This window comes from Panthera onca, chromosome F2 (genome assembly GCF_046562875.1).
Source record: "Panthera onca isolate mPanOnc1 chromosome F2, mPanOnc1 haplotype 2, whole genome shotgun sequence".
NCBI lineage: Eukaryota > Metazoa > Chordata > Mammalia > Carnivora > Felidae > Panthera > Panthera onca.
This window is the reverse complement of record NC_138356.1, coordinates 76,559,075-76,576,336: the sequence shown is the minus strand read 5'-3', so window position 1 is coordinate 76,576,336 and position 17,262 is coordinate 76,559,075. Positions and strand designations below refer to the sequence as shown.

General features: G+C 45.1%; 1 protein-coding gene across 4 annotated transcripts in view; it reads right to left on the bottom strand.

Annotated features, from left to right (window-relative positions):
- Positions 1-17,262, bottom strand: part of KHDRBS3 (KH RNA binding domain containing, signal transduction associated 3) — a 189,906-nt gene that overhangs the window by 100,078 nt on the left and 72,566 nt on the right. For all 4 annotated transcript variants that reach the window (XR_014136481.1, XM_060611397.3, XM_060611399.3 and 1 more), the window contains exon 3: positions 4,292-4,408. Coding sequence is in view for 3 of the 4 variants with exons in the window: in XM_060611397.3 (XP_060467380.1) it covers positions 4,292-4,408 (117 nt within the window). In the remaining variant the exon portion in view is untranslated. The remainder of the gene's footprint in view (positions 1-4,291; positions 4,409-17,262) is intronic.

The window sequence follows — 17,262 nt, the reverse complement described above, 5'->3', positions numbered from 1 at the left end:
CTACATATGTAATATGAAAAGGGCACGGGGTTTTGAGTCAGATACACCACAATCCTAGCCGTGCCAGCCACAGCCCAACGGTAGGCCATCTGTTCTAATCAGAACATTGGCCATCGCTTCATCTGATACTCTGCCTTTCACAGCTGAAGGTTTAAAAATCGAATTATATGTTCAAAGTTCACTTTTGACAGCATAAACTAGAGAATTAAACATTTCTTACCCATTCTACGATGGGCTCCAATTAATGATGATAATGACAGGCTGTCACTGTGACTCACGGTGAAGCACTGTCATCGCTACAGCGGAAGTAAACTGCAACAGCAGAGCTTTCTTATCCTAACCCGCCGTCGCACATCTCCACAGAGCGAGAAGCTTTACCAGATTCTTCCCTGGGTTCATAAGGACTGGCAACATGGTGTGCGGGGAAGAACACAGACTTCGTTTGGACTCCTGCATTCGAATCCCAAATCCAACATTTACCCCGTAACTTTGGGCAGGTTACTTTATCATCGCGAAGCGGTGATTTTAAGCGGGGAATAAGAGTATCAACGGCTCGTAGGGTTGTTGTGGTAAGAAAGGAGTTATTAGAATAGTAATGAGGAGTTACTGGCAATATGATGGAGTGGTAATAAAAAAAGGAGTCTCACGTTTAAGGACACAAAAAGTCCTTACAATGAGGCGTAGTACATCAGAAAGACTCAAAAAATGAACATAGCATCAATTATTCTATCATTCTATAATGCGGATGGGAAGGGCAAAACAGCCGGCATGTCTGGCACAAACTGAAGGCTCCACAGACCACACGTTATAGTGATTGTTATGCTACAAACCCAGCTGATAAAAGGGCGTAACGACTCCCATAATTTCATCCATGTAGAAAACACAAGAATAAAATGAATTATGGTCTTGTTAGAATTTAGACAGTGAACACTTTGAAAAGCTACAAGATTTTAACATTAAGTAATGGAAATCTCTGCAGCAATCCACATTATTTATTAACTGAGAATTTCTGCAGGCTGAGAGGCTCAACAGAAGCCAGCGCTCCAGAGTTCAGGCCGTGAGGACCGACTGCAGGACGGCAGGCGGGACCCCAGTAAGTCCCCATCGTGTAGAAATCATCGCTCGTGGTCATGTCAGTGAAACGCCTTGAAGGTGTAACCGATGGTCGTGCGTGTGCACGGCAGGACGAGCAAGGCGGTGGGGTGGGGCGCAACAGGCTATTGTTCACTGTACTGAAGAATTTTAAAAAGAGAGTGACAGACTCCAGACTTGACATTAGGAGTTCGAGGCTCAAAGAGCCAGCGGCAGCCTGGAGGGTGTCACCGCTCACGGCCGAAGGCCGGCGGAGGCCCCACACGGAAGCACAGTTGAGGCCCGTGTGCCGCGGAAGGACGACACACACGGCCCGGCCATCTCTCGTATGGGATTTAGGAAAATGTCTGGAGAGCAGTGAAGACCTGAGAATTGGACCGGAAACATCAGAGAGGATCCAGACAACCCCGGGTTTTCGAGGGTCACAGCCCTGCTGAACCTTCGGCACTGGCGGAAGCCAGTCTGCTGGAGCTCTTCCTACCCTGTTTCGAGTAGCCGAGGTCGTTCCGTGAAAGGAGAGGACAATCCTCAGGCTTTGTCACTGTTCCTCAGGATGACCTCCTGGCCCATGATCCCTGCCTGGCCCGGGGATGCAGAGAACAAGAGAGCTCGCGGTAAATGGCAACATCCCCTTGCGTGCACGCGACGCTCCCTCCCCGTCTTGCCAACGAGGATCAGGGGCCTTTTACTAGAGTGACTGCACACCGAGAAGAGGTACCCGGCGGCCCGAGGGTTAACGAACATGACTCTGAGCCAACGCTGCTCAACTGAAGGCCGCTGATGAGGGTGGAGAGTGGGGTCCGTGGGGTCAAGAGATAAAGGACTTCTGAGCCCGCCGCTTGGCAGCAGGCTTAATGGGCTGTGAACCTACAATGTACTCCACTTCCCCAGTTCCGGGGTGTCCTGAGGGAATGGAAATGACCAGCCACTTACAGAATCTCTATATTGATTCTCAGACCCATGTGGTCAAGGACAGAGAAAGGAGGGATTAGTGAAGGGCTGGTAAGTGGCCTAGGAAAGAAGCCTCAACAGGTAAGAGAACCGAGTGCCCCATGCAATGCAGAGCAGACACTCAGTGACCAGGGAGCCAAAGGGACTAACTGTAGATGTCAAAGCACCTCATTCCCCGCCCACCCCAGTGCTACTCAAGGGACTCCAATAAGGGGTCTGTGGTGAGAGAGAGGGAGAGATTAGATATTACTTCACAACACAGACTCCTCTGGAAAAGATTCCTGGCTACTGCACTGCCGAGTGTCCGCTGTGCCAACGGCAGAGAGAGCCCTTAAAATGACACCATAATCGGGGCGCCTGGGTGGCGCAGTCGGTTAAGCGTCCGACTTCAGCCAGGTCACGATCTCGCGGTCCGTGAGTTCGAGCCCCGCGTCAGGCTCTGGGCTGATGGCTCGGAGCCTGGAGCCTGTTTCCGATTCTGTGTCTCCCTCTCTCTCTGCCCCTCCCCCGTTCATGCTCTGTCTCTCTCTGTCCCAAAAATAAAAATTTAAAAAAAAAAAAAAAAAAAAAAAAAAAAAAAAAAAATGACACCATAATCTGGACAGACCACCAAGCCCAGATAGCAAGCTGATAGTATTTAGGACCCCTTTCATTAAACGGATAGCCAGGCACTTGCTATTACTTGGACATAGGATCTAACCAAAGACTTGCCTTCCCTGCTTCCCTCCTACCTGTAAAACTGTCCGTGGACGCCCTGATCACGGCCACCGTAAGCCATAAAATGTTACTTCTGACCAAAAAAACCCTCCCTTAACAGCAAACAAAATAAGCAGTACAATGTAGATGAATTTCCCTGGGCATATCACATACCTCATGACCGGATGGCCTTACTGAAGACCTCATTAACGTATCAGCAAGAATTGGGTATTTTCGTACAAGATACACAGAATTTCTAACCAAGTGACCAAAATATGGTTCCCTTTCCTCCACCCAGAACAGATGAGTCAGGGAATCAAAGGAACATCATCTGAGACAGCAATGCTTAGTGAGTAGTTAACCTAACCTGGCCCATACCAGAATCATTTCAAACCCCGCCCCCTGAAAATTCATTTTGAGGTTCTACCCTCCAAAGAGGCTGTATGGGAATCTTTATATTTAACAGCATCCCATGGGTGTCTGATACACAGCCATGTTTTAATCAAATAATTCAATAAGCTTCCTTGATTAACTCACATAATACACTCAGGTTCCCTAAATCTCAGGTTTTCTACACATAAAACAAGAAAAATATTATGTACCTTCCATCATTTTTGCAGGGAGAACACGGAGTAACGCCTGTAACATGTTTCACAGACTGCCTGACTCACAAGCAGATGGCAGCTATTTTTTCTTATAAAAGCCTTTGTTTCGATGGACTTTTGTGTGGGGAGGCTGGATTTTGTGTAAATAACTTTCTTGTCGGACACAATCATCGTCTGACCTTTTATGGTAAGTGACCACTAAATGCGGACTTGGTTTTCAGTAATGTCAATCTTTTCACCACGACAGAACAACAAAACGGTAACAGAGAACACTGTCAGGGATAGCACGGCACGAAACGTGAATGCTTCTTTCAAAGGTGGTATATTTGAGAAAGTGATCGATAAAAACAACTCCATTAACTTTAACTTCTTAAAAAAGGAGGAGGTTAGTGTGAATACATCCAAGGAGAACAACTGTGTGTTGGAACGCTAAGCCATTATTAAAGCGTCTAAAATCCACTTGAACCCGGTAAAACATAAAGGGTATCAAATGAAGGGCAAAAAGGGCAAATAAAGGTGTATACTTTATGAACTCAACCATGTGAAATACAAGCTTACAAAAAAGGCCCAAAGGGACTCATCTAAAATGCCATCCGTGGCCCCGAGACCACAGATAACTCTGATTTCTCTTCATGGGCATTTCAGTCTCACTGATCCGTCTACCAGGTGTTGTATCTACAATCAAAACCACAGGTATTGCTACTTCATTTTACAAATGAATGTGATAGTTACAGACGTACGTGTAAGACACTGCATGTTCTGAAACTGGCCCGAGTGACTCCATTTTCGGCTACATCCCAGACTCACCGCCTTCTACAACGTTTCCATATAACTTCATTTAAGATCCTAGCTAGCTTTTATATAATTTGCATTAATACAATGGATACTCTAAAGGTGGATTATACAACCTGTCTTCAAAAGCAGCCATTGTCTACAACGAATGTTACCTTTGCCTTGTCTCGCATGGAACCTTTTCCAAGGATGGACATTTTTGTCAAGGTTTCTTCTTGTAAGCGCTTCAGAGAATTGCCACGGGGACCCAAAAGTTTCCCCACAAAGTTGAACTAGGAGAAAACAAACAAACCAAATTTGTAAGTCATATCTGAAAGTAATTTATTAATCTCGAACGTCAGGAAACACGACAGTACACTGCACATTACTAATTAACGCCAGATATTTAAGTTCCTACTATATGCATCACACTGTAATGTTTTTCACAAACCCCATAAAATGGGGTTAAAAACTGTAAAGTAAAAACCAATCATTTCAGTGATGGCTAGATTTCACAAATTATAAATGAAGCTAGTTCCCAGAATTCCTAAGTTGTTGTCCTGACACTTTCAGTAGGCAACTGACATGAAGCACAAACAGTGCTAGCGTGAGGATGTGGGTGGGAAAGAGGTAATGTGCACTGGGCTGGTCATTATGGAGCATCTGGGTCCTTCCACCTGGTCAGTCAACCAGGGAGTGCACTGGCCTAGATGAGTTCTCAAGCAGTCAGTGGCTCACAAAGCTTTATGACAAAATTCATCTAACTCTTCTATTTTTTTTAACATTTATTTATTTTTGAGAGGCAGAGAGAGACAGAGCGTGACCAGGGGAGGGACAGAGAGACGGAGACACAGAATCAGAAGCGGGCTCCAGGCTCCAAGCTGTCAGCACAGAGCCCGATGTGGGGCTCAAACCCATGAACTGTGAGATCATGACCTGAGCAAAAGTTGGATGCTTAACCAACGGAGCCACCCAAGTGCCCCAACATCTAACTCTTCTAAAACAACTAGCTTTAGAAATGTTGACAAAATATTTAGTCTAGATTCTACGGGGTTCTTTATTTAACAGGCAGCGTAGAAGTGAATTCATTAATGGCATAGATTCTGAGGCTACACTGCTGTCCTTTTAAGACATGGTTTTTCCATTTACCAGCTGAGTAACCCGGCTAGTAACTGCATTACCTAATCTCTCTGTACCTTGGATTCCTCATCTACAAAATGAGAATGGCAAATGACAACACAACCCACCCTCATAAGGCCGTTAGGAGGATTAAATGGGTCCATATAAAAAAACCAGAACAATGCTTAACACATAATAGATAATAAATATATCTTGAATGAAAGGGTATTTCATGAATGAAAGGATATTATTAGGAATTTCACACAACTGTTAAAAGCGTTACTATAATTAAGTTGTGAATATTTCTTGTTCCCAAAAGGAAAAGTCAGCCCTACTGACTAGGCGATCTTTGGCAAGATTGCGGATTACAAACTTAATCAGCTGCTGCTTTGGTATCAGCTCTGGTCCACAATCTATGCCACTGCTGTGCTGTTGCTGTTTTTAAAAGACAATTGTTCCTCCATTTCTCTATGGAAAGTGAAGTAATATTCTTAAAATACGAGCTTTTAAAAAATCAAGATGGTATTTTTTCCTTGCTCACTTTTATTAGTCTTCAATGAAAACTCAAATAACTACAGTATTTTTAACCTTCAAATTAAATACTTTTTTTTTAAATTTAAAGTCAATTACTTTTTAAAAAATAGAAATGATACAGAGTTAAAAATGTCAAATAATACAACGTAGGAAAAGATCAGTGTCTCCACCCACGGATCCCTACCTTATTTCTTGGTTCCCCATTTGCTCTGCTTTATCTTTCTGGAAATTCTTATGTGTCTATCGGGATCTCCTGGTTTGGAACTCTAAATTTCTCTCTTATTCTTCCTCCTTCTCTTTCACCTTCTCTCTCTCTCTTTTACTTTCTGGGAGATTTAAGTATATTTCCTACATATCTATTGATTTTTTCATTTTTGCTATCAAACGTTTAACTACTAATAGCATTTTCTTATATTTGTTCCTTTTTAACAGCATTTTAAAAATATTTTATGTAATTGATACAAATTCTTATCTTTCTGAGGATTTTAATGCAGTGCCCCCTTCCCCCAACTTGGAGCTTATAGCATCTGCTGCTTCCAATAGATTCATGTTTTGCGAATTGGTCTCTTCCTACATTATCGGCTTTCCTCAAGTGACCAGTAATCCCCCCTGCTGCCTGGTCTTAAAAATTTAAGGTTGCAGCTCAAAAACGTTACCTGGACACCCTGGAACTCCCTGATCTCCCAGGAGGAGGTATCAGCCTGGCTGCTGGAATGTTGGGATTCCCACTATGAGCTACACACACTTTTATTTAAGGGAAATAATGCCCTCATTTTCCAGTGTGGCATCTCTAGCCCTCAGTTGAATCCATCTGGGTCTCAGAGCCCAGAGTTTCTTTATTCAACCCCTTCAGGAAATCTCTAGTCTGCTCTAGGTTAAGAAGGCAGATGCCTGGCTTCATAAGCTGGGAAGAGCATCCAGTGGTCTAACTACTACTTCCTTTTTTAAATTTTATTTCTAGAGAAAGAGCATGTGCCAGCAGGGGAGGGCGCGGAGGGAGAGAGAAAGAGAGAATCTCCAGCAAGCCCCACCTCGGCACGGAGCCGGATGTGGGGCTCAATCCCATAACCCTGGGATCGTGACATGAGCCGAAATCGAGAATCAGATGCCCAACCAGACTGAGCCCCCCAAGTGCCCCTAACCACTTCTCACATAAGCTCTGAACCAAGTCTCCACTTCAGTTCTGCCCCTAAATCCACCTTCTCAGTAACTGGCATCTAGGATTCCGGAGTTTTCTCAAGGTGTTCCCACACCACTGACCAAATTTCTGGGACACTTTCTCTGGCCCTGTGAGCTTGGATTCTTCTTTCTCTGCTCTCCTAAGTCATTACCATTTGTCCATTTATTTTGCAGCCACTGAAATCTCACTCCAGTCATTGGCCTATTGTTGCCTCGCCCTTCCATTCTTGTCTTTGAGGATCTGTGCCTTTTTACTTCATTTACATTCATTTTGGCAGGTTTCAAGGATGGCATGAGAATAAATTTGTGGTCAAACAGCCATATTTGCATCATGTCTTTAGTAGTTAAATATTTCCCCATTAATAAAAACTAAGAGGCCTTAGAAATCATCCAGTCCAAACATCTAATTTTATACTGAGAAAACTGAAGCCCACAGAATGGTAGGATTTATTCAAGGTCACTTGTAAACCATAAAAACACAGGCCTCTACACACAGAGGAAAAACGTTTTTATGATTTTATATGCCTTCAGGAGTTTCTTTCTCCATTTAACTTCTATTAGTCTTTCCTTCACAAAAAGTACATAAATGAGTACTTTGGCAAGCGGAAGATTTTCACCGACCTCTCTGTTCAAGCATGTATTGTGCAGGAGTTATGTGTCCCAGGTCAGGTCCCCCTCACGGGTGTCGGACTTCATCCACAACACAGGGACCTTAGGACCCACCGGCGGTGCCGGTCATATGAATTAAATACGGAAACGTATAAAAAATCACCTAACAGAGCAACCAATAGATGGCGCGTATCCTATGCCAAATGGGTAAGGAATAAATGGATGAATTCAGCCATTATGAACATACATAATTTTACGTGAACAACACCCACCGGCTACTGCACACCAACTACCCTCCGACGGCAATGCATACTGAACCGGCACGGCCGTGCCCAGGTCTGCGGCTGAGAACTGAGAGCGGGGACCCTCAGCGTCCTTAATGCTGACTCACAACGACGGCAGTACGCTCGGTTGCTCGGTCGGGTTCTCAACCCCTGATTGCATCACCTTCCCGGGAGAATCTGGAAATACTTAGCATGTTTGCTTGTCACGCTGACTGCAGGTCACTCCTGGCACTTAGTGGGCAAAAGCCAAGACTATCACACATCAGAAACGGAGGGGACTGCCCTTCACAATGAAGGAGTGTCCTGTGTAAAATGTCAACCGTGTCCCTACTGAGAAACACCGCTGGGGAGAGGAGCCACCGACTCTGGTCCCTCTCTACATCTTGGGCTTAAAGCCCTTGCTGCTCCTTCTTGCGATTACACGATCGGTTCCTCCGTGGATTCTCTAAGGTGCCATCATGTCCTTCAACAAACCAAACCAACAAACCATAAGCCACCCAGGTGGGTACCCAACAAGACAAGGCCTCAGCGATGCATGGGCTGTGAAAGCCTCTTGCATCCTTCAGACAACACGAATGGTACAGGAGTTGGGGAGCACGGCTGTCTCAAGTGCCCAAGTTCTAGGACACGCTGGTGCTCCCAGGCCACAGCCTTCTGAAGCAGCGGGGCGCCCTCTTACCGGCAGTGTGGCCACAGCAGTTCCTTAGCCTTCCCAGTCCCCAGTGTCACCATATTTGCCCCAGTGGAGGCTGCAGCAATGAAGGGTTATCAGGAAGATTAAAGCACATCAGATAAGTGTGCCCCGAGGATGCCGAATTTAACCAGCCCCCATGCTCCTAAAACAGTGATGATGAGGACAGCCTGGGGCCCTTTCCCAGTCCTGGGAACGGCTCCCTGCAGAGTTCTTCCTCCTCAGGGGATTTAGATAAGGCCTGTAGATGATTCCCTGTTCACCTAAGAGCAGGCCGACCCAGACCCTGGACCTTCCCATCCTTTGCCTCACAAAAGATTGGCCAACCTGTCTGTCCCCACTGACCAGTCAGAAAACGTCCTCTCACCTCACCTGATCAAACTTCAAAGAAGTTCTCATTTTCCTCACGCCCCTAAATGTGACCCACAGGCAACCTGGGCCAGCACACAATCCCTGAAGGTCCCCCCACTTCCAGGCACCAGCCTCAGGGTGACCGTTCTCTGACCTAGTGTCCCATCATGCTGTCGCCACACCCTCCTGGCCTTGGGCCCGGCTCCCCTTGTGCCCGCTGACTGCTAGGTCGCTGACAGATCTCAGGAGGCTCAGAGCCCCTGCTATTACAAGTCCCCCTTCCTGGTCTTCTAATAATAATTTTTTAATGTTTATTTATTTTTGAGAGAGAGAGAGAGAGATCATGAGTGGGAGAGGGGTAGAGAGGGGGAGATGGACGATCCAAAGCAGGCTCTGCACAGACAGCACTGAGCCCGATGGGGGGCTCAAACTCATGACCTGCAAGATCATGACTTAAAAGCCAAAGTTGGACACTTACCCGAATGAGCCACCCAGGTGCTCCATAATAATACTTTCATTTTGTTTAATGTTTATTTATTTTTGAGAGAGAGCAAATGGAGAAGGGGCAGAGAGAGAGGGAGACACAGAATCCGAAGCAGGGTTCAGGCTCCAAGCTGTCAGCACAGAGCCCAACATGGGGCTTGAACCCACGAAGGGCGAGACCATGGCCTGAGCCGAAGTCGGACACTCAACTGACTGAGCCACCCAGGCGCCCCCCAATAATGCTTTCAAATAAAATCTTTCCTTAACCTAAGTCAGGATTTGTTTTCTGATAACCGGATTTGTAAATGAGAACTTAATACATTTTAACTTTCATTTTTTATTAATAATTTCATCTGTCCACAGATTTCAATAAGAGGTGAAAGTATTATTTCCAAGATCAATGATATTTTTCTAGATGCCAATTAGTACAGAACTATATTATACTACAAATTTTATAACTGTAAATAGGAAACTTTGTGCAAACGATTACAAAGGATAAACCAACACAGAATAAGTATATTTGAGTTTCACTGCATAATGTGTAAGATCCCGTAATGATGTTCTTTGTTGGAAAAGACCAAATGTTTTTCTGAACTAGCTTTAATTGACTTAAACTATATTTGTGACAGGACACTGCTCCTTGGGGAACAATTACACATAAGCTGTCATTTCATAAACAACTAAGCCTTAAGAACATGTCACGGTCTCCATTAAAAGGTTCCCTTAATTGGGTGCTCATCAAAAAGTTGGTTAGTCCAACAAAGGGATGTTTTATTGACCTCCAACTGCACACTAAAACTGAACTTGTAACCTCTGCCAACATAGCCTCAAACGTTATCTTCCAGAGCTCCCCAGCCCAGTAAACGGCCCTGCCGTCAGCGCCCTGACTCAAGCCAGAAACTTCTGCGAGGGCAATGAGGAGACCTTTTGTGCTCACTGGTCTACCACCTGTGCAGAGAGAGCATTTAATAAATGGATTCATTATATCTAACAATTTCACCTCCCTGGGTCCCTTACACCTGTCTATTTTTCTGCAGACGCCACAAACTCCCAGCCGAGGCCACCGTCATCGCCCACTGTGCCCGCTACGGAAGCCTTTCTCCGTGTCAACCTCGATATCCTAAATCAGCACAGCGCTCTTCACACAAAGGTCACTTTGGGACACTCTCAGTAAAACACAACTCCCAACAACCTTCTGAATGAAGTCCCGATGTCCCGACGCTGCTGAGAAAAGCCCCTCCTGACCCAGCTCTTGCCCACCTCTCTGGCTTCTCCACTTCCCTACTCTTGACTTCTGCCAGTCTGGATTTTGTGCGGTTTCTCGAAACTACCACATCCCAAGAACTACCCATTTCGGCTCAGATGGGAGAGCTGGAAAGAACGAACGAACATCACTCTTGCCCTCAAAACCCGAAGAAAGCTGGACAGAATGCAAGTTAATGCTGAAGTCCCAGGGCAAACACCAACCACACCCAGGGCAGGGTACAGGCACCTGCTGGGAGAAACGAGAGACTCGAGAGACTAGAGGGCCTGCTTATCTGGGGCGGCTCGCACCAGAAAAGGAAGCCCTGAAGGCCACAGAATTAGAGCTGACACTTTGTTAAAGGTCTTCCAGGCAGGAACTCAACACTCACACCCCCAGCCTCCACGGGCCCACAGGGGGATCAGGGAAAGACTCAGCAGCCACCGCTGAGATCTGCTCAGACCCACACCCTCATCTGCAGGAGCAAAGACAACAAAGCCACTCACTCACCCCCCCCCCTTTTTTTTTTAATACTTAAAGATCAACAAAACATGCAGTTAGGTCGGCGTCTGCCCTCCGTACTGTCATTACTGCTGCAACACTGGTGAAGTGGCCAACTTGCTCTAGGTGGAGAGTGGAAAACCCAGGAGATGACGAGCCGTCCATGCTGAGTTTCAGGTTTCAGCAGCGGCAGCCAGGTGACAGACAAGTGCAACTTACACGCAGACCACCGTATCTACTAACTGCCAGGAAGCGTCCACGGAGCCCCTGGTGTTCACGGTGGGCTGGCCTGTGATGGTTACAGGGAAGTGGTGTCCTGTGCAAGGACATGGGGACAGAGGACTTCCTGTAACATGAACAGTAAGTGCAAAGGCCCTTGAATTCGAAGGCACTTCCAAGAACAAGGAGCTGGGAGCCTGGGGGAGCAGAGCTAGTCTGGGCTGGGAAGTCAGACACAGGGTAAAAGAGACGGGCATCCAGCGGGCCTTGGAGGCCCTAAGAGTCTGGATTTAATTTTAAGTTCAGAATGTAAATGCAATCTGGGTGGTTTCATTTTCAGTCTGTATTCTGGTCACTGCTTAACTGTTCCCTACTGATATGAACCCCCTCTCTCAACAATGGCAAACTTTACCCGGTGGGAAGAAGGGGGTGAAGTGAGCGTACTGGCAGTCCCTGCTCTTGGCCTGCTGTCTCCTGGGGCCACAGGGCTTGTGCGGCAGGCGCCTCAAGCACCCAGAGCCCACACTCTCCTCCTCCTGCTTCGCCACGTGACACTTAGCATATCGCCTTTCGTGTTAGATTCCCGAGAAGAGGGAATGTGTTATACTCAACTCTGAAAGCAACACCTTAATTCCCGTCTCCATTCTTAACAGTCTGCTACACGCGTAGTCAGGCATTTATATATAAAGGGCACTGAATCAGCAAAATCAACAGAATACACTAATGAGCCCTGGGTCGGGGAATCTGGTCTCCTGGCTACTACTGCCTGAGAAAGCCATAGCTGTATCAGCAGTATCACAAAATATAAAACTCTTTGGCACAAGAGGAAAAGAATTTCATAACGTCAAGTCCTGTCAGTGGCAGAGTCCCTCCTGCTCACCACGCCAAACATGTGCATAAGTGTTACGGGATCTTCCCCAATAGTAACCGAATTCTTCCACACTCCCTTCGCATCGGCTGTTCTTAAATGCACTCGACCAGCCAAAATGAAATCCTGGGATGAACCTGACACCTGCTAAAAGCAAGCCCTTTGTCCATTATGGCTTTCTCCCCTCCCGACACCCTGACCTGAACCCTGCAGCCCTAGACTGTGGCCAGCATGTGCCTGCGCGGGTCACTTCACCAGTCGTGCCCGGCCCGGCAGCGAGAAAGCAAGACTCAACAGTTATGCTTTAATGCTACCTTGGTTATCTGTAGCTACACAGCAGACTAACCCCAAACTTAACAGCTTTAAACAATTACCATTTATTTATTTGCTCATAATTCAGCAACCTGAGCACCGTGGGGGAGCGCTGGCAGGCAGGCAGACCAACAGGGACTGACCAACCGGGGCTGGAGGACCAACAGGCAGACCAACCGGGACTGGAGGACCGAGTCCCAAGATGGCTCATCCCCACCTCTGTTCTGCAGGAGGAGGCGGTCAACTGGGGTCCGCAGTTCTTGCTTTCAGTGATTCTCCCCCACCTGGGTATCCTGGGCTCCCGCTCATCAGGGTGACCTCCAGGGGGCAGACCTTTTACACCGATACACAGTTTCGAAGATCAGAAAGAGGCAGAAGCTGGCGCCCGTTAGCTGGCGTACATCAGCTCTGCTGCAAGCTCCGAGGGGAACGAGCTGTATGGTCAGGAGACACTCAGGAAGGGCACCGTGCAGGGCGTGGGTACAGGGAGCAGTCCCGGGGGGCAGAGCACCACCACACCTAACAGTGACAGAGCAGTCCTTTAGCAAAACTTTAAGTTTTCAAAGACTCACATCAGTCTTTTCTAGACCTACCTTATTTTCTCTGAGTGTCGGGGAGGGCATGGGCAGAGGCTGTGACCCCCTGAGCACGGAGACCCTGCCTCACTCATCCTTACAATAACCCAACAACCGCCCACAACAGCACCTTGCTTGCTGCAGGCCAGCAGTGCTCCACGCACTCGTAGAAAATGGTGACTGTCAATCAGAATTAATGTCCAGGGAACACTAATCACTAACCACAATGTCACCTAAAGAAAGCCTAGAGTGTGTCACAGCAGCACGACGGAGGGTGGCAGACCTCCGGTATATGGGTCCTAACTGGCCACCAGCATCTTGTGATCAAGTGTCTTATAAAATCTAAATGTTCCTTAAAATGCTTAAAAAGACATCTGAAAACAACCACAAATTAAAAGGGTGCTAGGGCTCCTGGGTGGCTCAGTCCGACTGAGCATCCGACATCAGCTCAGGTGATGATCTCATAGTTCATGAGTTCTAGCTGCACATCGGGCTCGCTGCTGACAGCTCAGAGCCTGCTTGAGATTCTCTCTGTCTCTCCCTCTCTCTGCCCCCCCACCCCCCACTCTCTCTCTCAAAAATAAATAAACCTTAAAAAGTAATAGGGTGCTGTCTGAGATAAACAAGGTAGTTTAGTTCTACAGAGATGGGTCTGAAGTAGGATATGAGACACAAAAGGGAGAATATGAAGAACTTCTAAAAAATGCTTGGATACAGCATGAAGTATACAGCTTATTAATTTAAGAACTAAGAAGATGTGGGGCACCTGGCTGGCCTAGTTGGTTAAGTATCTGATTCTAGGTTTCGGCTCAGGTCATGATCTCATGGTTTGTGGGATGGAGCCCCACATCAGGCTCTGTGCTGACAGTGCAGAGCCTGCTTGGGATGCTCTCAATCAATCTCTCTCTCTCTCTCTCTCTCTCTCTGCCCCTCCCCTGCATGAGCACGCTCTCTGTCTCTCTCAATAAATAAATAAACTTTAAAAAATTAAAAAAAAAAAAAGAGCTAAGAAGATGTAACAAAGGAAGGAGGGCCAAAAGGGAGCAAGCAGGTCACCAGTGACAGCAAACGTGGATGCACCCTTGGCTATTTCTTACAACAGGCAGCAAAGAATTATCCCCACCACTGGTCCTCACACATCACATGGAGACACACAAGTACACACACACGCACTCATACGTGTGTACATATGTGTATTAGTGTACGTATGTATAAACCCGTTTAAAAATTCTGCATCTGTTCCATTAATACTACAATACTTAGGGCAACAGATTCAGCATTAACAATAGATGAAATAGTTCCAGTATGAGAAGACTCTTCTTCTTGTCATATCCAACTGGATCACAGTTGCTTTTACTTTGTTGTAAGGCTGAGCTTGTACTAAGCACAGGGGAAGGATCAACACTGCCATTTTTCTTGCTCATTTCAAATGTATTTTTACATTTTACCTTCAATTCAGTTTCTTCTGCAATAATCTTTGCCCATTTAAAGTAAGTTTAACTATCAGCAAAACTAAAAGGGAACCGATGGAATGGGAGAAGATATTTGCAAATGACCTACCAGATAAAGGGTTAGTATCCAAAATCTATAGAGAACTTACCAAATTCAACACCTAGAAACAAATAATCCAGTGTAAGAAATGGGTAAAAGACATGAATAGACACTTCTCCAAAGACATCCAGATGGCAAACCGACACATGAAAAAATGCTCAACATCACTCATCATCAAGGAAATACAAATCAAAACCACAATGAGATACCACCTCACACCTGTCAGAATGGCTAAAATTAACAACTCAGGCAACAACAGATGTTGGCGAGGATGTGGAAAAAGAGGATCTCTTTTGCACTGTTGGTGGGAATGCAAGCTGGTACAGCCACTCTGGAAAACAGTATGGAGGTTCCTCAAAAAATTAAAAATAGAACTACCCTACAAACCAGCAATTTATCCCAGGGATACAGGTGTGCTGTTTCAAAGGGGCACATGCATCCCAATGTTTCTAGCAGCACTATCAACAATAGCCAAAGTATGGAAAGAGCCCAAATGTCCATCGATGGATGAATGGATAAAGATGATGTTGTGTGTGTAATCCACACAATGGATTATTATTCGGCAATCAAAAAGAATGAAACCCTGCCATTTGCAACTACCTGGATGGAACTAGAGGGTATTATGCTAAGCAAAATTAGTCAGAGAAAGACAAATATCATATAACTTCACTCATGAGAACTTTAAGACACAAAACAGATGAACACAAGGGAAGAGAAGCAAAGAAAAAAAATATAAAAACAGGGAGGAGGACAAAACATAAGAGACTCTTAAATAGTGGAGAACAAACAGAGGGTTGCTGGAGGGGTTGTGGGAGGGGGGATGGGCTAAATGGGTAAGCGGCATTAAGGAATCTACTCCTGAAATCATTGTTGCACTGTATGGTCATTAACTTGGATGTAAATTAAGAAATAAATAAATAGAAAGAAAAGAAAAGAAAAGAAAAGAAAAGAAAAGAAAAGAAAAGAAAGAGAAAGAAAGAAAGAAAGAGAAAGAAGGAAAGAAAGAAAGAAAGAAAGAAAGAAAGAAAGAAAGAAAGAAAAGTTGAACTAAAACTAGGTAATGCCATCCATGAATCCCTAACAAGGCACATACAACAGCTATACGCCCTAACATAGTGAGAGCACATTAAGACTACCTTTTGCACTGTGGGATTCCCCCTTTACCAGAGGGTACTGTCTCAGGGTGCACACAACTGCATGGCACTTATAGGAACCACGTAATGGATCTAGCATTAATCTATGTACCAAATATGAAGTTTACTTTCTCAGGTGGAGCATGGGCTCTGGGAGGCAGATTTCTGGGATTCAAATGCCTGTTACTTAGTAACTGTGAACCTGTAGCAAATTACTTCTCTATTTTTTAGCTTTTCCAAATGTGAACAGGAGATGATCATTTCCTCCGAAAGTTGCAAAGATTAAGTAAGTTAATACATGTAGGATGCTGGAACAGTGTCTGACACATAGGAAACCATAAGCTACCTACACACTAAAACAGAAGTTCCAGCACCAAATATATTGTGCACACATCCCCCTTTGGAAGACATCACCCACGCATTTGCTTTCTTTACAGGGGAAAGAGAAACCCTCAAGAAACACATTTTGTTTATGATCTCGCATTCCTCTGACTCCTGCCCAAAGGCAAGAACAAAAAGGAAAGAGTAAATGAGGTCTGTCTGACCTGTCTGCACTTGAAAAGACCAGATCCCTGCTTGTATTAGCTCTATGGGCCACTTTGGATTCCAATGATTTAACTACTAACCCAATGGTTAAATAAATCCACATTTTCCTTGGTATCCAGAATACTGATCTTATTTGAATTAAGCCAATGTCATAAATGCCAAATTCCAAACAATAGTTAAAATCTAATAACAGACTTGAGACCATGGCATCCACATGAAACGGAGTGGTCTCTTCAGAGGTAACACATTTATTCCTTGGCATAGCTAGTAACTGAGTCAAGCTCTGGATTACTGACAATAACTTTCATGATTCTCCTAATCGCCTCTAAAAATAACAATTGCTTTTACAGAGATGAATTTCCTAAGAATGAAAGTCATTCCAAACTTGTGTTTGAATCAATCATTCCTAAATTTTAAGAGGAATTTAACAACGGAAGACCTTTTATAATGCAGAACACCTTCCACTGTACATTCTAGTTGTTTCTTTACCTCTATGTTATAAGTCTTTCAAGGCTCCCTCCTGGTTGTATAAAATCCTAATGCCCACGGTACAGCGCTAAAGGCTTCCCAGACTACCTACTCCTCACCATTCCAACGACTGCTATGATCTACTATTCCCCATAATTATACCATTCTGGCCCAACAGTTTACTCTGCCCTCCCCAGATCTCTGCTTGCTAACATCCTGAGCTTACACTTAAGGACTAAATTTAATTCCATCTGTAATTCTTCCTCTAAAAATAGCAATTTTTTACATCTTGAAATTCTTATAGTGTCTGACTACCTCTCTTATGTTAATTCAGTATTTACCCTATATTATTTAGTGAAATGTACTCTGTTTCTTCTGTTAGAGTATAAATCCTCTGAGAATAATTAGGACCCATACTGGATTCATCATTTTTCCTACATAACAGTTTCTTAAGAAATACTTGGGGAATTCAGTTTATTTT